The 22,399-nt window shown below is 41.5% G+C and overlaps 1 protein-coding gene across 1 annotated transcript in view; it reads right to left on the bottom strand.

The window, feature by feature from the left end:
* Positions 1-372: 372 nt before the first annotated feature.
* The window catches only part of LOC149332332 (calpain-A-like), a 61,830-nt gene continuing 39,803 nt past the window's right edge, over positions 373-22,399 (bottom strand). The window contains exons 13-21 of the mRNA XM_089557221.1: positions 20,989-21,124; positions 17,840-17,926; positions 14,921-14,944; positions 13,607-13,665; positions 11,263-11,331; positions 9,356-9,434; positions 7,981-8,097; positions 5,413-5,471; positions 373-1,648 (exon numbers count right to left, since the gene is read on the bottom strand). Coding sequence (XP_089413347.1) covers positions 1,622-1,648; positions 5,413-5,471; positions 7,981-8,097; positions 9,356-9,434; positions 11,263-11,331; positions 13,607-13,665; positions 14,921-14,944; positions 17,840-17,926; positions 20,989-21,124 — 657 coding nt within the window. The 3' untranslated portion in view covers positions 373-1,621. The remainder of the gene's footprint in view (positions 1,649-5,412; positions 5,472-7,980; positions 8,098-9,355; positions 9,435-11,262; positions 11,332-13,606; positions 13,666-14,920; positions 14,945-17,839; positions 17,927-20,988; positions 21,125-22,399) is intronic.

The raw sequence follows: 22,399 nt of genomic DNA, 5'->3' as shown, positions 1-22,399 counted from the left end.
AAACACACATGATTTCACACATCTACTCGGTTTAGCTATGTTAAAAGCCTACCACTTTTTATTAGTTTTTGCAGTCATTAGTCATTTTTGCCGAGTCATTCTTAGTACAGCCTGTCCCTATTAGTGGAGAGACTGAAATCCCCCTAAGTACCACCTGTCATTGATGGCAGGTGGTGACGTAACACAGGCATGCACTGACACCGACGCCAGACAGTTTTTGCCTTCATGGCCCTCGTAGTGCTATTGCATTAATACCTAATAACACACACAATTTCCTCCCCGAGCAATTATTCCATTAGAGTCTTAGGGCCACTTTCCAAAAAAAAAAAGCTTTGAGCAAGGAAATGAAAAAAGAATACAGTGCACCAAGGAGACTCAGTCAGGCTTTTTTTATTGGTCAACAACGAAGCACCGCTCAATAATCGCAATCACGTTAAAAGGAAAAGTGCACAACAATCACAACAACGAATCTCTCGAAGCTTGCAACTTACAAAGGCTGCCATAAGAGGCATAACAATTCGTGAAAACAAAGGACAGGCATAGCGCTAAACTTCCGGCGAACATCACGTTAAAAATAAGGAAGAGTACAACAATGAAAATATGACATTTCATCATACCCTACTCGCTTAATTTAGTTGATAACAAAATTAAATTTTCCCATCGTAAGAACGCAAACAGCAATACACACTGAATATGACAACTGTCAACCACAGTTGAGTAACTGCTGTTAGGCAGTCCATATGTGGCACAATACACGGTGTAATAGAACAAACAACCAATATTTCTTTGCCGTAATCAATATCTTCTCATAGTTCAGTTTCATTAAAAACAATGCTGACTGAACTTATGTACAGATTAGTTTTTAAAACATAAAAGCATGGTGCAAAAGACGTTTCCTTATAAATACGTAATCTGAAATCTGTACACGCCCATATAAGCATACAATCATATAGTAAAAACAAGAACCAAAGCACCGGCCAACCTGCCTTCCCGAGTCCTAGTTGAGTAGTTTCCAACTTGTGACGCAGGAAAACATTACCGCTGTTTCAGTGTGAATGATGAACAGAAAGTGCCAAATGGGCCAAATTTCGCCCATGAAAGTAGAAAGTGCAAGTAGCTTACGCATACAACTACGCCATTAAAAGCACTGCTAGTGCCACTTTGTCAGTCACAATCAACACATTCGCCCACATGTGTTTTGCTTGGAAAGGCTGGGCACTGTCGTGCAATCGACACTGGTCAATAAGGGCACGAGGTATGCAGTTACGTAAAATGCTAGTTCTTTCGGCTTACTAATGGTTGTCTCAGCAAAAGATGACTAGTCATGAGTGTCCCACGCAGCACCTAATGAAATTTACGTTATGCTATATAAGCCAGCCCTATATGTATGCTGCTTCATAGCACTTTCTCTTTTTGTTACGCAATGCAAGCTGTACTGGCACTCTGCAAAAGCTACACAAGCATGATCCTGAAGCCTTGCGTTACTCGAGAGTCCATTTGTATTGAAGCAAAGACCCAAAAGACGTCTTGGAAGTGGCAGGAGTTGGCAGTATTGTTGGCTGGGAGGGTCTCCCGGAAAGACACAATCAAGCACGACCACACGTCCACAGCGCTTCGCTTCCTACGCGTACATTGTGTTCTCCAGCCACTACAAAAGAGCAAACAGTCAACATAAAGTTGTGGCACCAAGCATCAGACAAGAGCATTAATGCAAATAACATCCACATCAATACAGTAGGGGTGTGCAAATAATAAAAAATTCAAATATAAGTATGATTGATATTTAATTCAAATTCTATTCAAGAAATTTATATCCGAGAATTTCCCAAATTTGCAAGCAATCAAATATATCGCACTGATTTTCATAAATTTTACTGTGACATTATCTGACAAAATCTGGACAGTATCTGGGAGAATAATCTGAAGATCGAGTTTAAAGTGTCAGTCGTTTATCGCGAGTACCAATAACATTCGGGAGCTGCTAGACTTGGATCTGAAGTGAAATTCCACATATGACACCATTTGCAAACAAGATGGCAGACCACCAGCTTAAAGCAATCACAATGCGAAAGTGTCTTTTCAGTTTGATCTTTCCATTATGTGTTACATACCTAAAGCCCATACCCATGGAACTCTTTGTCGCCTTCGCAATAGACCCTTTACAAAAGTTAGCGCCATCTAGTGAGAAAAACATGAACAGCGCACGGCGGCCATGTTTGGTTCAGTCCGTCCGCGCCGCCCGGAGTACTCGGAGGACAGTTCACTGTAGCCGGAGAGTACGCGCCAACGTGAGCCCTCGTGGAACTCGTGCACGCACAGCGAGCTTCATTGGAATTCCCGCAAGTGATTGCGTCATTTGTTGGCATCACAACAGTCGGTGCTAGCACCAAGCTCCATTCGGAATGCCAGCATGTTGCTGCGTGCCTTTCTGCAGCCAGCGCAGCGTCGTAGACGCGCACGGAAACAAGGTGTGTATACGACCGTTCGTTTGCATTCTTGATCGGCTTTACAAGTGTCACTTGCAGCATGTCAGGCATTACGGCATGTACCTCTGACTGGCAGATAGCTCATAGAACGCGATCGCGATCACCTGAAACAGCGAGGTTGTTTTGCGTGCAATGGAGCCTTGTGAACTTCACGAAAGCTTGTGCTGAGATGGAAAATGACACTTGAGAAGGAGCAATACATGTGTAACGAACGCTAAAGCTCGAATAGATCCGTTGGAGCCTTTTGTACGTGGATTGCATTCGCCATTCTCTATTTGACTTATTACAAAGGCATGATTACCGAAGCTAGTTTTCAAACCATTGTGTGAAATGGCCGTGCATTGTGCAGATGGCAAAAAGGTTGCCTAGGGCGCCCAAGCTGCCTATTTCACGCTACAAAAGCGCCTGCCAAAGCCGCGGCGTCCTGTAAAGCAGGAAAAGATGAGGCATCACATCCAGCCCGTTTCAAAAGATGTTATCGCCTGATGACGCGTGCGAAGTGCGGTACGCGTCCAGAGCGCGCAGCTCAGGTTTGTAGTCTGTGCCTATGAATACTTGCCAGCGCGATCCACAAAATAACGAAGCTTGCGTTTCACTCTAGTGGGTTTTCTCGAATCCCATGATGGTTTCTTAGTTGACAGCCACCCGAAAAGTCAGTTGGTTTTGTAAAGATGACGATTTCTTGTTTATTTCCTCTTTTAGTAGACATTTCAAGCTTTAACCTCATATGCAAGAGCTGAAATGGGCGGCCTCGGGAAAAGGGAACTGTGCTGAAATGATAAGGAATTTTAAAAATCAGCTATCACCGCGCCATGCCTGCTTCGCGCAAGAGTTCGTGTGATCAGATTTTCCAGTATTGCTATAAAGTATAGCATCCACAGCTATAATGTGGTGCTTGTTGACAAAACCTGTTTATTATTTGTGCAGGTCTCCTTCCATGGTTTCCCAAGCAACCCGGCTTTGAGAAAGAAGTGGATTATTGCAATACGCAGAGATGTGGGGAAAGACTTCACTATAACGCATCACACCACGCCTCGGCTCTCAAAATATGCCTCTAGCCGTCGCTGGCAGAAACCGTCAGGGACAAAAGAGAGGTCCCTAGACCAGGAAAGGACTTCGCTTGACATTGAAAATCCGTTCCACGCACAGTGCACTTGGCGACAACGTTACAAGCACGGACACAACGGCGGGCACTGACGGCCGGACACGGAGCGGACGGACGAAGCGATCCAAAGATGGCCGCCACCTCGGGGTCAGGCGAGGTCAGCGTGCCTGTCACTGTGGCCAGACCTACTTTTGTAAACCCTCTATTCTCCTAGAATGAGAGAGAGAGAGAGACTTTATTGAATAAAGGAGAGGTCTGCCTGGTTATGAGCCCAGCAAACCTCTCCTTTATTCATTAAAGTCTCTCTCTCTCTCTCTCATGCTAGGAGCATGAGCTCCACCATCTCGTTTTGGTCAACTATGATATGCGGGAAAGCCCATTTGAAAAATTTTAAATTTTGCACGAGAATCCCGAAGGGGTGAATAGACATGTCACAGCACAGCAAGCCATTCCGCCTATTGCATCATGCACTGTAAGCCGCGCACCTCTTAAGCGCATGTAACGGCAGGCGTGACGACGATTGGAGGGGTCCTGTCGCTAGGCCAAAAAATAGCTTGACCCCGTAGTTTCGGCTTCTCAGCTTCGCCGCTAGACCGTGGTGACAACAGTTGCCGGCACGCGGTCTCGCCGATCATTTTAACACAGCTGCGTGTCACTCTCGAATGCCAACTGGTGTGTTGCTTCATTCCTTTTTCCTTTTTAAAGGCGCTCTCATCATTCCGCGACGCCAACGTGTGCTCCCTTCGCTTATGTTAGCGTTGTTCTTCCAGCACGCCGAAACTGCACGCTTGTCATGGGCTTTTCGCAGTTTGTGCGATGATGCTTTCTTCTTCATAAGGCTTCACCACATTTTCAGCATTTTTTTTTCTCAAGGCTGCGGGGAATTAAATCGGCCTTCGGATAATTCGGGAACTTTTTCCAGCCCCTTGAAACCTGAATTAATGAGTTTTCAGCTGCCATTGTTATTTTTAGTTGCCAGTCATGTGTAATTCATTTCATTTTGTCACTCATTTTGAATGACCACGATTCAGGCTGCATACTGTTATGCTGTCTAATAAAGTAACATCATTTCTGTGCACATCATGTTTTTTTATATGGCACTGAGTCAGACTAGTTAAGTTTATTTCAGTTGCAAAGACCATACACAATTTTTAAAGAAATAAAGTGAACGACATTTGCCTATTTATCTTTTTCTGAAGCGTTTTTTTATAATAGAACAAATATTTGATATTAATTTTGATATTCAAAGCCATTCTTTATTGATATTCATATTCGATTCATATCCAAAAATCCAATATTCGCACACCCCATACACTACAGCAACATCAGTGTGAGAGAAGGTTTCGGTAAGAGGAATTGCTCTTGGGTTAATCGGTTGGATATCATGTCAGTCAAGTCAAGGAATCAGGGCGCACCTCAACTCATTGTGAAATTAAAGATTTCTGTGACCAGGCCTCTAAAGTTGAAAATGCACATTTATGCTAGAAACATGCCTTCAATAATGATTGTTACCAGCATATGATGATTTAAAAAAAAACTAATCTGCAACACTACAATCGCTGTTTAGGAAGACAAGGAGAGTTTGGGTTAAATTTAAATGCTGGCCACATATTTTCAGGTTTTCTGCCTTAAACTGCGACCGTCCACTGCTTAGCAACGCTGCACATATTTAACACTGAGGGCACAATTAAGCACCCACACTACCAAAAGAAGTTGCATGATCGCAACTTGGAAATTCTATAATTCTAGAAGTAAAACAGTGGCTCAAAGCTGAAAAAGTGAAATGCTGAAATAGAAAAAAAATAGAGCGACCAGACTTACCTCATCAATCGTAAACACTGCACTTCCAATATTCCTTGTGTCTTTCTCCTTGAACACCTCTGAAATTGAACACCAGAGGTTCGGTCAAAAAGAGTACAGTTGAGGCTGTCCTGCGTGCCATTTTAGATATTTAGGATATTGAAAAAAATATATATATATGTATTTTTTTTCAGTTGAAAGGAATGACGAAATGGAATGAGCTTGCATTTCACATGGCCGCCATTTACTACACGAATCGCACCAATATAGCACCTATTAACGCATGAGGCACAAGAGATCTGGCATACAGGCTGTAAAGAAAGCATTTGAGATAATATATTGCATGTTATTTCTGCTATACTTGGTACCAGGTGAATTCAGTGGTATTATGTTATAAGGCAGACCATGTAGATGTCCTGGCACCATGCAGTTATAACTCATTATACTCTTTAGCTCAAAATTATACACTTGAGAAGTTTAAATTATATGCAGACCACTTTGCTCAGCTGAATACAAGCTGCCATCAAACCTCCCAGTAATATGGTCAAGTCGAGCAACCACATGTTTATGGTTTATATATACCACACATCTCTTTCTCAATATGACCGAGAAAGACAGAAACCTAGAACGGTGTGCAATTATGAATTACGATCTGTCTGAGCCAATAAGGGCTTGTCTCTTTGCTAGTACAAAAGAATTCTAAATGAAGAAACGCAGCTTGCCCATGTGTACATGAATTGAGGAATGGCCCTACCATAATAGATAGCATAACACATCTATCATACAGCTATAATACAGCTACCATAACATAATACAGCTATGATGTCAATGTAAAATGAAGAACTTGCTTTGAATTTATTTATTTTTATTTATTTATGAATACTGTCAACCCTCATTTGAGGGTCATTACAGGGAGGGAAAGTGAAGAGACAAAAAAAATGCATATATAACCATGAATGAACAAGCTTCTTTGAGCATACAATACAAGACAGCATTGAAACACAACACAGTTCACACCACTGTAGAACCACCTGCTATACAAAAAGCAATATTGGACAATCAGTTACGCGCCCATTAAAATGCACCTGTCGAATTCATAAGTGAAATGAAAAGTTATTTTATTGAAACATCATGTTACAATGGGCTACCTGAGTTTGGAAGCATGCATTGTTCAAACAAATTTGAAAAATTATAGGTAACACCCATACTGCGTTGTTGGTGAAAGTCTACCCATCCACCGACATTGGCTCTGTGTGCAGAGTCAAAGAACAGCTCCAAGTTAGGCTGTGGTTTGCTACACTGCCTGGAAATTCTCATGAAAGCTTACTTGGAGCATGCCCAATTGTTTTGCATGCATGACTGCATTCATGACTAACATAAGAAGAAAAGATGGATGCAGCTGTGTGTGTTGCTGTGGAGTCATCATGAAAAAATGACTGCCTGAAATTCTTCCAATGTGCTTAGTAAAACAACAACTTCATTCTTTCAAGACAACACAAAAACTGATACCCCCCCCCCCCCCCCACCACCAAAAAAAAAAAAGATCACCGATTGCATAACTTACGCCTTGAGACTGCAAGAAGGAAAGAAACATGAGAGAGTTGTAATAGTGTGCATGGCACATCACCGCAAGAAAGGCTATTTAAGGACGACCATGCAGTGCAAATGCTGTCCCAGCAAACCAGAAACCTCTCCAAGACGTCTAGAAACCTCTCAGAGACGTCTAGCTAGACGTCTCTAAGAGGTTTCTGGTTTGCTGGGGTGATTGATCACTGGCTGTTCAGAAGCGGTAGAGAAAAAGCATGAAAGTGTGATGGACAAAACCACACTGTGGAGATATCTTAAGAGCAATGTGTTCCATGTTTAAAAATACACTTCTAATGGTACCTAACAAGAACAGAGCGCACCCAAGATATCTGCGCCAAGGACTTACGGTTTTCATGAAAAATTTCTGAAAAGATCAGTCACAATCAGGAAACACGATCACAGGCCTTACGGATGGTACACGTTTTGCAAAAAAATTTTTGAGCCCACATTACAAGTCGTATTCTTTCATAAAGCTGAGTTGTAAAGGAAGAAAAAGTAATATTTTTCACAATTACATTTTAATTGAACATAAATTATTTGCCATAGCAGTTTGCACCCATTACACACAGATTCAGATGTCAGGTCTCATAATGCCCACCACCTAAATATAGAGCTAAGTGAACTATAAAAGTGTACATTTTTGCAAGACTTTGTTTATTTGATTTATTAGGGTTTAACGTCCCAAAGCAACTCAGGCAATGAGGGACGCCGTAGTGAAGGGCTCCGGAAATTTCGACCACCTGGGGTTCTTTTTGCGTGCACTGACATCGCACAATACACGAGCCTTTAGAATTTTGCCCCCATCGAAATTCGGCCGTTGCAGCCGGGATCGAACCCGCGTCTTTCGGGTCAGCAGCTGAGTGCCATAACCACTGAGCCACCACGGCGGGTAACAACACTTTGTAGCACGAGATCAAGCAAATAAACAGCATACTCTTATGAAGCACAGCGTCAAGAGTTATTTTAACAGCTTGGAGCATGAATTCGATGCGTGCATCTCACCTATCATGGTTCTCAGCTTGACAGCACACCCAATGAAGTCCTCGAAAGCTATGTTACCATCGTCATTGCCGTACCGCAGGACCAGAGCTTTGAGAATATGCTGGTTCACTTGGTAGCCTGTGCAGCAAGGTATAGAAGAGATTCAGAACATAAAAAATAGATGCAACAACGCAACCTAATTTGTTTTCTACGCCTGACATTGCACAGCCAGTGATATGCGGCAGCTGTTAGCAGAGAGTCTAGAAATGCAAAAACGCCTCAGTTGTGAAGTGATTTCAGAATTCAGCCTCCAGGTTGTGACAACAAAGCTAAAATAAGGTTCCAATACGTTACAGTGGATAATTAGCATCGTTTAATATCTTCAAGTCAAAACTTGAAGGCGTCTTTCAGTTTCGTGTCTAGTGCATGACACCTCAGCTTAAGCTCAAAAGGCTTTCATCTCTTAGCTTGGCACTAATCGTATCATTTCATGACGACTATGGAGACTTACATAAAAAAATGAGAAGTCAGAATAAAAAAAATGTTACATTATGGGAACCAGCACATTAGTAAATGGGCCAGAGTGACAAAGTCTCAATACAGAGGCAGACCCTGCCAGATATTAACGCCAGCTCAGCCAGTGCTAAATGATAAATGGCATGTATCACATTGTAATTTATTCTACCCAAGCTCGCAAGCTATTCAGCGAATGCAGTCACTGAAATGCATCACACCAACACTGAAACTTGCGCTATGGCAGCTACCATGAAAGGTGGCTCAAAATTACTTGCGATGAACATAACCGATTCATGAAGACAAACCATTTCACTACATCACATATAATTCCCTTAAAACTCACTAGGAAACATGGGAGAAGCAATTTCGAACTGCTGGTATAATAAATTCATTGGTAGCTGCAATGCTTTAAAAGAAGTTATGTATTTGGTAATCTGGCCATAAAAACACAATTTCTAAATTAATGTTATTGAGTTATACTAAATCATAAATAGTGTAATTCCAACCAGTTCTACACATCATGTCAAAGGATCTTTGTTTCTTACAGAATTTGCCACCAGAAAAACTTGCGCATTGAGCTCACACTTTAGGCACTCTTGAAAGCCAGTAAAGGCAGGTTGTACCACAATAAGTAAGCTGCAACAAGCTGCTGCATCATTATTCATGTAGACTGAAAATGTATGAATGAGCTACTTTTATTCAGTAAGTGTAATGATGTGAACTTGAAAGAAGGTAACTGCCTCTACAACTTCCTCGTCTACATTTAGGGTCACAGAAATAACTTAGCTCAGCTTACAATAACTTTTAGTGGATAACTTCACAATGGCACATGTAATGAGGCATCTCCATATCAAAGGATCATCCACAGCATGCAACTCACCGGCGGAATTCAAGGCAGCCCGCAGCTCGAACGTGTTCAAATAGCCTGACCCATCTTTGTCAAATGCTGTGAAGACATTCTGAAATCGAAGAAGACGGCAGCACATTAATCAGTTTCTTGCCCCCAAAAAAAAAAAAGGTTTACATTGAGCCTCAATATAAAAATGCTGCCATAAAAGTAACCACCACAATTATTCTAGAGACAACATAAAATGCTCCTTTTCAGGAACGCCTTGAGGAGCTGCTATCACTGTGTTGCTGAGCTCGAATATTTAAGACGGATACTTGAACCAAGTTGATACATCTTAAAGAAGGAAAAAACAGTGCCGAAAGACCAGACAAAGAAAGAACACGACTGCATGTGTTGTGCCACGATGTTCTTTCTTTGTCCTGTGTTTCTGTGCTGTTTGTGATATATTTACACTGAGCTGGACATCAAAAACAACAAACCTGCCACTTGCTGGTAGTAGATGTTTTTTTTTATTTACATGAGAGCTCTGGGAATGTTGTCACTTTTTATCGAAGCCAGTTCCTTTTTCTCTCGTAAGAAAATAATGCTCAGCAAAATGAAAGCATGAAAACCTTAAGTACTTCCACACAAACCAATTCTCTGTGCACAATGTACAAGCCACTCATAGCTACGCATGGCTACAAGAGGTGTCATAGCAGAGAACTTCATATTGTTTTGAAGCACGTGGGGTCCTTGACTGTGCAGTACCTACCATGCTCTACCACTGCATACTGCTGAATTACATCATCACCCAATCATAGCCAGGATTTGTAGTGCTTTTCAAACTGACAGCACTGTTGCTACTTCAGTTTTTACTGCACCTTCCCAGAACTTGTCAGTATACTGTTGCTTATGGAACTAGTAGCCTCTTTTGGTGATACTGAGACCAATTTCCTTCACAGTAAGCGTTGAAAAAGATTCTGTTCAGAAACAAACTGAGAAACTGAGAGTCTTAACTGAAAATTCCGTCTCCGAACTGGCTACAACACTAGTGGTTTGAATTTCTTTTTGCTTGTTGAGCCATCAGAGTTTTTAAATGTGGTGAAACTTCATACAGGGCCCATAGGCATGTTACTCCCCTATAGGCACTAAAGCTCTCTTGGATGTCTTGTATATGTTTAGGACGTCCATGGGACGTCCAAAAGAGTTCCAATGGCCATTGGGTCAGTTTTAATACTTTCAAAATCGTCAGATGTTGGTTGGTTTATGGGGTTTTAACGTCCCAAAGCGACTAAGGCTATGAGAGACGCCGTAGTGGAAGGCTCCAGAAATTTCAACCACCTGGGGTTCTTTAACGTGCACTGACATCGCACAGTACACGGGCCCACTGTAACAGCTATACCTCTAGACTAAAGAAATTACAAAAGTTAAGACAAAGCGGAATTCACATTGCAAGAAAGCAATGGAAAAGAACTTCTCAACAAGCTAAACATTTCAATCCAATGAAGCTGCAAATTGAACCTGCACGAAACTACAGACGAGAATTTCTTGGATCTCCATTTTAGTTTTCAAGTCAGGAATAAGCCAGTGGCCTATTTTGTTACTAATGCACCTGTTTTTAAAAATTCCAAGCTGCGCTTGCTGGTTCTCACTGTGCCTTTCAAGTTAAAAGAATGTCACTATAAATTCTTAGGCTCACATAGAATCTCGTCTCAATTTATGAAGGCCAACAAACCTGCGAAACCCTATTCACGATGTTAAGAAAAATGGCATTTCCTATTGCTCTAACAACAATGTGCTCGCGAGGCATAAATATTCTATGGCAGGACCAATAATTATAAGAAAAGGCACAAGAAATTTTTTCATTTCTCCAAAAAAAAAAAAACGAAGAAAAACAAAAACAAAGGAGAAACATAAATTAAAGAGCAGCCTTAAAACTTTCACAACAAAAAACCCACCTTCCAGGTCCTAACGAGGATCCAAAGAGCTCTGAACTCATCCAGTCCTAGTTTTCCTGAATGGTCATCCTAAAGTGTGCAACAGTAAGTCAAGGACATGGTACACTGAGGGAACTGCTGCGTACAATGCAGAGGTTGTTCATAACCAGACATCAGAGACATCCTTCCCTGTCATATGGATGTGAGAGGTTTTGCCGTACCGCAAAGCTAAGGAAGAGTAGCACTACTGTACTGTATCCTTTTCAGCAAGCTATCTGCTTCTGGGTTACACGCGAATCAGGGCTAGCCAAGCTATATCCTGCACCTTTCATCCTGTCTTCCCAGCCACTTTTTATGTGCTATCGTATACAGGGTGTTTCACCTAAGGCTTTCTGCAATTTTTAAAAATAAGCTATTTGAATTAGATGTGCGCTTTTTCTGGCATAGCATTGTCAGTGGTGTAGTACATCATAATGCAGCCAAGACGTGCTAACTAGCAGGCTTGTTAACCAATATTTAATAGCTAACTTTTAAACTATTACCGTTGGGCTTCTTAATTATTGAGAGGCATGCAGCCCACCGTAAGTTATGTCCATATCCGTTTTTATAATTTCGAGAACGCGATTATCCTCGGCGCTGTGGCCCAACAAATTTTGGCTATTTCGACGAGTTAGGCTCACTGGAGAGGTTGCTTTGCCTGCAAGCTTCTCAAACCGCATGTATTTTGGCGCGATGTAGGCGAAATTCGTTGGGCCACAGCGCCGAGGATAATCGCATTCTCGAAATTCTAAAAACGGATATGAACATTACTTACGGTAGGCTGCATGCCTCTCAATAATTAAGGAGCCCAACGGTAATAGTTTAAAAGTTAACTATTAAATATTGGTTAACAAGCATGCTAGTTAGCACGTCTTAGCTGCATTATGATGTACTACACCACTGACAATGCTATGCCAGAAAAAGCGCGCATCTAATTCAAAAAGCTTATTTTTAAAAATTGCAGAAAGTCTTAGGTGAAACACCCTGTATACATTCCAATTTACTGAAAAAAAAAGAAAAGCGTCAGTTTCAATTACATTCCAATAGTAAAACTACATTAGCAAGACGCTGACATCACCTAGAAATAAAATAACCCTGTTTTGGATTTCACACTATAAACTGCAATCAGATTTACGTCTTCCTCGAACAGATGAGCAAACCAATTATCAGGGTGAGACAAAGAGACTGCAATGTAAGCCAACACTTGGCAGATAAGAAAAATGAAATCAGTGTGTGTGCCGAGACAGACAGTACAACAGTGAGACGTGGCCTAGAAGTGTGTCCAAAGATGGTGCAACCAAAAGGACGCATTGAGGAACACAAGCTGCAAAAAGCGCGCTTTCCGAGAAAAGCTGTGCAAGTTTCCCGAACTGCTATGTGATGGGAGTGTGGAATAATGGCTATGCGTTTACAACGAACATGCTGTGTGACTTCTTGTGGGATTGAACGTAGAATAAAGGCTGCTCATTCCATGATTGACATGTTTTTACTTAAGAAAACAAAAAATTCGCACATTGCGTGCATGGTCCGCACCCCGAAAATTGGCTCTCAAACCTGGAAAAGAAAGTGTGGCTCTTACACGCGTTTATACAGTGTATATGCTAACAAATGCTTCCAACAGAGTGCTGGCTGATGAAAGACAACACTTGGTTAAAGACCAAAATAGGTTTGGTTTGGTTTATGGGCTTTAACGTCCCAAAGTGACTCAGGCTATGAGGGACGCTGCAGTGAAGGACTCAGAAAATTTCGACCACCCAGGGTCCCGGCTCCGGCAGTTGAATTTTGATGGAGGCAAAATTCTAGAGGCCTGTGTACTGTGCGATGATAGCGAGCACTGACATCGCACACTACACGGGCCTCTAGAATTTTGCCTCCATCAAAATTCAACCGCCTGAGCCGGGATCGAACACACGTCTTTTGGTTTGGTTTGGTTTGGTTTGGTTTGGTTTGTTTTGGTTTATTGGGGTTTAACGTCCCAAAGCGACTCTGGCTATGAGGGACGCCGTAGTGAAGGGCTCCGGAAATTTCAACCACCTGAGGTTCTTCAACGTGCACTGACATCGCACAGTACACGGGCCTCTAGAATTTCGCCTCCATCGAAATTCAGCCCCCGCAGACGCATCTTTTGGGTCAGCGGCTGAACATCATAACCACTGAGCCACCGTGGCGGCCAAAAGACCAAAACAGTATCTGCATCTCTTTCTCACGCTAAATGCAGGTATCAGCTGAGCCTTTGGTAAAGGACAGAAGCACTCTTTTGGCTGGCGGAGTTTATGACACACAGACATTGATTTGCAACAATCAAAGTGCAACTGCAGAAGGATACGTCCATGAGAGCAACCATGCTTCGGCACACATCCAGAGAAAACTGCTCGGATCGGATTTCTGGAAAAGGGATAAGTGCTGATGGTGACAAAACGGAAAATATGCTCCATTTCAGGAGTGCCTTTGAGTTAAGAAGTGAATTTTAATAGGCTGGCACAGATCTCTCGAACAAAAAACAGAAAATGGCAGTCGCTTCAAAAAAAAAACAAAAACGGGGGGGCATGCAAGACTGCAGCAGACACTTTCACAGAATGCAGCTGGACCGAGTATACGGTTGCCCCTAAAAATCTTGGAATGAATGCATCCAGCAAACGATGCCTCTGGAGAGAAAAAAAGTAACCCTTAGTTATTAGTACTGCACGCTTCCAAGACAATGCACACTCAGACAATGCACTAAGTACTATGCTGCATATTAGAATGACAAAATGCAGACAGGATAAAGTTACAGCAAGAGTTTAAAAAATGATCATTTCGATTCAAACAACAGGAACAGCGTACAGTATAACTGTACGCTTAGCTCTTAAATCTCACAGGCAGGGAATTTTTTTTCTGTGGCTGTAGGATTCAGGCCCCATGCTATGGTTTTGCGCACACAGCACAAATGAAGACTGACTATCAGGCAACGTTTAAGGTTACCAAGCTAGGAACACAAATGACTCTAATTAACTACACATAAATATTAGTCACTAAGTCAGTTCCTCAAAAGTTAGCTGTGGCTCTCAAAAGAAACAAGCTGTGGTATTATTATGGGGCTTTGGGAAGGCTTAAACTGCACTACAGCTAAAAATTTGTAGCCTTAAACTCGAGTAGAAACCTCCCACGTAACGGAATAATGTTACTACAAAGAAAACTGTTTGAAAATAAATTAATAAGAAACAGAATAATGTTGCTGCAAGAAACACCACTTGGAAATAAATTCACGCCACATGAAGCTCTCTGAAATGCACCACCTTGACGACTTTTCATCGTTAACATAAAAGTACCCTTTGCTAATGATTTCATCAACAGTTCACCACCAATTATCGCCGAGAGCAGATGCTTCATGAAATGCGCCCCATACGAAGGCTCATAATAGGAAAGCCACCCGAATGAGGCAACAATATCCCCTTGTTTGTGGGTTTCCTCATTAATGCGAGCCATTACATAAACACGGAGTCCACTCACACAGCACTCAAACGAAGTCACAAGAAAAGGAAGCAACAAGAGATTGAAGTGGGCCGGGAAGATGGAAAAAATAATGGCTGACAGAGGTGGAAGCAGGACAGATGAACAACAATCCATGCACACAACACACTGGAGAAGGGCGACCGCTTACCGTCATCTTCATCTTCCCGGGGAGCTGAATGGGCATTTGTGAGTGCCCGAAACGAACGTGGGGACGGCGGAGGAGGAGAGGAGTGAACGAACACCGAGAAAAACAACACAGTTCATAATGCTTAGACTCTTGCATGATGATTTCGACCAGTGTCTCCACATGTATAGAAGCAAACCTAGAATTAAGGCTGAACAAATCCTGTTTCTTTGTAAGCACCTACATTAGCCTTGATTTATACAACATGCAAAAGACAAAAACTACATGACAAGGACTAACCTGTTAGTTTGAGCTGTGCTACACAAATTTACAGTTTACAATTTAATCTTTCTGGGCGAGTCAAAAGTTTCATCATGGCCATACAGATGACTGCTTTTAAGACGAACATGGCGGGACATTGTAAATCTGTTTGATTTATTAGAAGTTCAGCTTAAAAAAAGTGTTCTAGTTAGGATTCGTGAAAGCAAATAGGTAGTAATAGTAAACTAGAAATGACAAACATAAATGAGAAAGAGTCACAAGAGAACATTTAAGAGGCACTGAGCATGAAAAATATTTTGAAAAACCCACAAAGCACCTATCATCTACCCCTCAGTTCTGCATTATAGCATTTTCTGTAATAAAAGCTCCTTTGCCACAGCCACATAAAAAGGACGTTTGTCAAATTTTTGGTAAACACTGCTTACAAATATTATGCTCTTGAAAAAAAAGCTCTTATTGTACTTAAAGAATTATAATGTGGCTTAATATGTTACATTCAAGGCAAGGTGAACAGCAGTTTACACCTGTGCATAAAACCTCTTTCAGTTATGAGTTTGTGACTCAAGAACAGTTCACATTCAAGCAGCGAAAACTTTCTGCAAACAATCATTTTTTATTTTTTCATTGTGCCTATGGAAAGCTAAAGAACAGTCCCTGAACTCTTCAGCTTACAAGAGAATTTCAACAATGTTCGTCTTAAGAGCAGTCCATTGTATGCCAAGGGAGCAGACGTAACAACTTCTGGTTGACTGCAGTATTAAATAGAGTTCGGACGATGATGTTTAAGCCAGATGCAACTAATTTACATGTGCAGTTCTGCAGATGAAATGCTGAGTCACATCAACTGCACAGCCTATTTTTAGTTGGCTAATTGTGATGCCACTTCACTGTGTTTTCAAACACAAGTTGCTAAGAGTAGTTGATCTGAACAAATGCTGCACAATATTTCAGCCGCTCGCATCACATAATAAATTCATGTCGAAAAAATCATAATCACACAGATAAACCTGCAACACATCGGATCCTTTAGTTACACAGTTAAACCTGGATATAACGAACCACCATGTAGGTAATTCCTAGATTTACTAAGAGTTTCTATCTGCAAATGCCGCCTCCATGTTACCTTGTTACAACGAACACGGATATTACGAATTACTGGCTATATCAAACTGCTCCTAAATATTTTTAACAAACACACTCATTTCTTGTCGAACGCGGTTTGCCATAAAACGGATATATCGAACTGCCGAGTGCCAAGCTCTGCCCATTCAGATGGCAGGCGGTGGGTTTTGCCTCACTGCATGGGTGACTGGCGGTGTAGCGGCAAGCGTTCGCGGCACCGCTCACGCTTTATCTCGCATTTGTCAAGAGCGCCACAGAAGATATCGCGACGATAACAGCTGGCTGTAGCTTTGGCTTTCCAACAGCCATCCTCTGCTTACGTCGACTGAGCGCAGGTGGTGAAAACTGCTTCTGTCCTGGCGTCTAATTTTTTTACGCGACACCGCTGTAATGCGAGGAAGCCACCGTGGCAGGCGTTTGACCTGCCGCCACCGCGTGCCGTGCGGCGAAACCAACTTAACTGGCGTTTGCCGCTCGGTTTTTTGCGGCCTCCGCAATCGCCGCGAGTGGTTTCGAAGCAGTGCTAAAACTACGAAAAAGGTCTCTACCAATTGCCGTTCTTTTGCTGAGACTAAATTTAGCTTCTCCAACGCGAATTTTCTGGCGAAATTTTGTGTTACGAATTTCGGCTATTGCGAACTATTTTACGATTTTTTATCGGTTCGCTATAACGAGGTAGGGTAACGAGGTCCCAGGGTAGGGTGCTTACTCAAGGCAATGACGGCAGGGCAGACCGAGAAAGGGGCCACGCGAGAAGAGATGGGTGCCTACATTGAGTTTAAGCACCTCTGACTCCCCCATTCCCTTAACCACACGGGTTGCGGCATCGTGCATTCCTTGTTGGCAGTGTTTCTTGCGTGATGTACCACTACATGTTGCTTTTATTATTGCTCGGTTCTCATAGTGGCGTTGACGTTGTAAAATAAAGCTTACTGTGCATAACCGGTACACTCAAAATTTCAGTCTCTCATTTATTTCGAAACTCCATATTTCTCTAAATGTTTTTACTGCTTTCACAACTTTGCATATTGAGGGTTACTGCAAATGTCTGCAGCGAATTTACTAGCACTGATTTTTGCAATTTGGTTTTGTTTCCGCATTATCATTAAGTCTTCATGCTAAAACACTCCGTAACGAAGACCTTTACCAAAAATTGTGGACTTTCCTTAATTTTACTCTATCCAGGTTTAACTGTATGGATAGCTCATAATGTACACAGCCTCAAGTGAATGCCGGCTGAACCGGTGTTACATTAAACCGTATTTTGAACTCAAGAGTTAGCTGTCTCGTGTTAAGCAGAGCCGCAGAAGAGAGAGAGAGGATAGGATAGGAAAGTGCTGCAAAGCATACGAGAATGGAGGTGCTACACAAGGAGGCTCTGTGCCAGTGCTCTCTCAAGCAGAAGTTGCGTCCCGGCCAAGCAGACGACAAATACGCCAGGGTGCTTCTTCCTCTCCGATCACAGCTCAATGGACTAGAGACACACGAGCATGTGGTGCGTGTTCATGTGCAGAAAGAAACCACACGGTGGGGACTTACATGACGAGCTAAAGCAGTCAAGACACTTAAGCAACTGGCGCCAATCTTGCTCGGACGGTGGGGGCTTTGACACCTTGCGCCGCAATTCTACAACGGAAACCAAGGACAGGCACACGGGACATGCGTGCACCGTGCTGTAGGCCTATGGGATAGTGAACTCACCCAACTCAAGAAAATGCAAAGAAAAAGAAACTATGGGGACACTCAAGTCACCTTAAGAGTGGAATGCGATAGCATTAAATTTCACATCTGACGCAGCTTCTGCTGCAAATTCTGCTGGTGTTTACATCAATTTCTTTGCAATTGTCGGTCTATCAACCGCTATATTCAAACTGCTAGCTGCAGTAACGACCCAGCAAACCTAGCTAGACGTCTCTGAGAGGTTTTTGGTTTGCTGGGGAATATCCGCTATACTATGACTGTGTCAGTCTTTACATCTATCACTTTTTTTCTGATTGTTTACTTTGATTCTCTATCTAGGTTGCTGCCTAGGTTGCTCACAACCTAGTGGGCAGATTGTGATGATGTCACTAGGTCATGTGACCTCTGTTGACCAATCGCGAATATAACTGCCGCCTGCCTTGGTGGGTAGGTTGTGATGATGTAGGAAGGCCATGTGACCTCTCTCGACCAATCAGGGTGGCTCAACAGGGCAGTTTGTGGTGACAAGGTCACGTGACCTCTCTCGACCAAACAGGGTGGCTGATCAGGGCAGTTTAAGGTGACATGGTCACGTGACCTCTCTCGACCAATCAGCAAATTTTGTGACACCGGCATCGGCGAGGTTTCGGTGCGACGACAATTATAATGCTATCGCATTAAAAAAAAGTGTTGCTAGCTGTAGCACGCATAATTTGATTACGGTATAAAAAAGAACATGCTCGTGCCATACGCATGCTGTGAGAGTATACTACCACTTTGCGATCACACAGTGGGGTCACAATGCCCGATTTAATCACAAATCGTGCCAGCTAGCTCATGAATTTACATTACTCTAACTGAAGAATTACTGTACTATTCTTTTAACTGCAGCAATTTCAAGAATGCCTCAAAACCTTCAATATTTATGGAAATGTAAACTTGGGGAGAGATGGATTAACAGTACATGGCAAGAGTTCTTCCATGAATATTAGCTAAAAAACAATAAACAAATAAATAAATAAAAGCTACTATGCATACTTCCAAAAGTGTAGAAGAGTTCGCCATTACGCCTCAGATAAAAATATTCAGTGCGAGTAAGATTATATTGCTCACTAAAAATTTAAGAAGAGTTCATTATAACGCCTCCTTGAATTGTTTGGTTGGTAACAAAATACAAAAGATGAACATAAAAACTTGGAAGTTAAATAAATGCAAGCAGGTTGTTAGGATGCTAGTTGCTAAAAGTGCATCACAGAGCCACAGTGATTTTCAGTGCAAATCTGAGTGTGCAATCCTTGGCAAGCAGGGTCAAGAAGGCACGGAGGGGGGACACACAATTTCACCAAGACACCAGGACTACTGATAAGTAACAAAAATGATTGCAAACTTGCAAGACAACCACGCTACAAAAACAAAATGCTCCAAACTATTCATCATTCCAGTTTAAGCTAAAGTGAATGAAGGTATTGAAACCAAACTGACTCAGCAGAAGTCTCCAATTAGTCTGCAAGTGGTCCTTCACACTTGCGTAGTTAGCAAAAAGCGATACTTCCGCTATACAGTTAGTTGTCACAAATGCTGCATCTCAAATAGTTGCCTGGAATAATCAATTCAAATTTAAGCTGTTAAACATGATTAAATAGGGGATATTCAAAATTCCGCAAGTGCGCTTTCCCACATAACTATGTTGCCCCAAACAAGATGGCCGACTTCGCTATAAAGGAACTACGTGGGCATCAGGACAGGCGCTAAAGGTGTGGATAGAATGTAAAAAAACGTATTTTGGAAGAATCAAACAAAAAAACCAGTCTTCCTTGCTTTGTTTCAGCTGGAAACGCATGGTCAGCCATCTTGTTTGGGGCAACATTGTTATGAGGGAAAGCGCACTTGCGGAATTTTTGAATATCCCCTATTTGCTCAATTCTTTCTTACCCTGTACTAGTAGTTAAAATTATATTATAACTCTAAACAATGCTCCGAGATAGCTCCCACAATACCTCCATATAAAATTAAACGACGAGCAGAAATTTCTGCAGAGCTACAAATATATTACTACAATTACTCGTAGCATTATTCACATTAAACTGCGATACCGGACTCCCTACAAAATGTACGAATGTCTAAATACTATTTTACAAAGACCCATGCCATGTTACCTTCTATTTTTGATCAATTGAAGGTAACCACCAGTTCAGCGCCAACTGTGCTGTTTAAATGCAACATTCATACAATGAATTTGCCAACTATTAACCATAAAAATTAATCAAATCACCATCTTCTTAAGAGTAATTAAAGTAATTAAAGTCACATAAGGTGTCATTCCAGGGAGATGTGACCAATGCCACAAGCAATGTTATGAACCCATGCTGCACGTGGCATTTCACACAAATTATCACAGGCGCAGTAGCTATTGGTGAGCAATGAAAAAGGAAGACCGGTGGTTAATGCAACATGATGCAAAGCACACTCTGCACACAATCATCTAATGCTTCTAATCTCACACATTTGCACAAATGCAACAGGATATTGATTAGGACTCAATATCGAATGCATTAAAATTCCGGGGCCAGCATGAAACAAATATACATGTAATGTGAACACTTCAAAACATTCCTATGACTGCCTGATAAAGCTGCAAAAATAACGGTATTTTCACATGTATATTCATATCAAAGTAAGGAAATTTTTTAATGCTAGTTAGAGCAACAGAAAAATTTATTATAGAGACTTCTGTTATTACTCACAATACTAAATAATCCTCGTGAGAACTGCAATGCTACAAAAATGACGTACATATTTCTAAACTATAACAAATACAGTTACACTAAGATGGACAACAATTAGCATTATTTTCAACCTTTAACTAAGTGAAACTGGTGCAAAAGTATGATAACTGGAACTTAAATATATGAGAGAACAATGGCAACACTGATGAACTAAAAGTAGAACATAAAATGCGGAATTCACAGCAGCCACAAAAGAATGCGAGAGCAGCAGCGGGAGGCAACCTTTGCGGAAGACCATGTTGAGGATCTTCTGCAGTTCATAGCTGTTGACTTCCATGTCATCACCAGCAATCTTTGCAAACAGGGCTCGCAATTGCTGAGCACGATCAGAACTGGGGTCCTCTTCTTTCGCACGAACCTGCGAGCAGTCACCGCCACAGGGTCCCACCAGTGAACGACAGAAACTACCAGCCTCAACTTGAAGGGACTACTAAACAGGCAATACTGGCAGAAAAACCAAAGTAGAACACTTAACACTTAGTAATGAAAACTTCACTTTAATGAAAGATGAACAGTACACATCAACTTCACTTTAGTTAAGGGGGGAAAAGGGTCTTATAAATAAATTTTTATTAATGAAGTCACAACCATGAAATTGTCAGGGAACATGCATTTTTGCGTGCCGATTCCAAACATGTAATTTAATTTTATATACAACAAGTCCTTATGCACTTATGCAATATGTTCGGCAACTTTTGTCGGGAGTTTGAAAGAAATTCTACTGCAGGAAACTTGCTAGATTACATGCCATTAATTTTTCTTGACAGCAAGCTATGAAATAAGGGTAAAATTATCATCCTGCCTGTAATAGAAGGCAAGTTATAGGAATTTTGAAATCATCAGTTTCTTCCCATTTGTGAAGTGGCAAATTCAAAACCCTGTAACTAAACTTTTATGAGAGGTAGGATAATAATTTTGCCCTTATTGCGTACTCTGATGTCAAGAGAAGCCAACGGCATGTGTCTTAGCAAGTTTCCTGCAGCAAAATTTACTGAAGGCTCTCACTAAGAAGTTAACATATTAAATAAGTTCACAAGGATTTGTTTTACATAAAACTAAATTACATATTTGGAATCAGCATGCAAAAATACATGTTTCTTGAAGTTTCCATTATTGTGACTTCATTAACAAAATTTTTTTTTTTCCAAGACCAGCTTCCCCCCTTAAAGGTGAACAGTACACATAAATGCTGTCACTTTTTTACTACCAGGACAAGTCCTGCTTGCCTAGTGAAATTACACTTTACGTCAGCTCCTAAGGCCGAGGCAACTTAACAGCTCACTGATAAAGTTTGCATTCAGTTTTAAAAGAATGAAACTGAGTAAAAGAGGACACGTATCTCATCACATGACAGCCACACCAAACAATAAGACAACTTGTGCCAACACATAACGTGCACAGTAAATCCCGTATAGCAAATCATATGCAAGCTGAGAGCCTAAAAATCCACAACTTCTTTACAAAGAAACCCTCCAGTTTATCTTCCAAGTCAGCATAGCTACTGCAATGCAGTGAAAATAAAATGTGACACAAGGATAGTGGCAATTTTGCAATTATTTTAGTGTCATAGGTTGCCATAAGGTTCATGATAAAAATGATCATCACAGTAGGCCGCTTCCTGACATGCTATGCG

The sequence above is a fragment of the Amblyomma mixtum genome, chromosome 8 (genome assembly GCF_055824585.1).
Source record: "Amblyomma mixtum isolate Tamu chromosome 8, ASM5582458v1, whole genome shotgun sequence".
Taxonomy (NCBI): Eukaryota; Metazoa; Arthropoda; class Arachnida; order Ixodida; family Ixodidae; genus Amblyomma; species Amblyomma mixtum.
The sequence above is the reverse complement of the archived record's forward strand: the minus strand, read 5'-3'. Positions and strand labels throughout refer to the sequence as shown.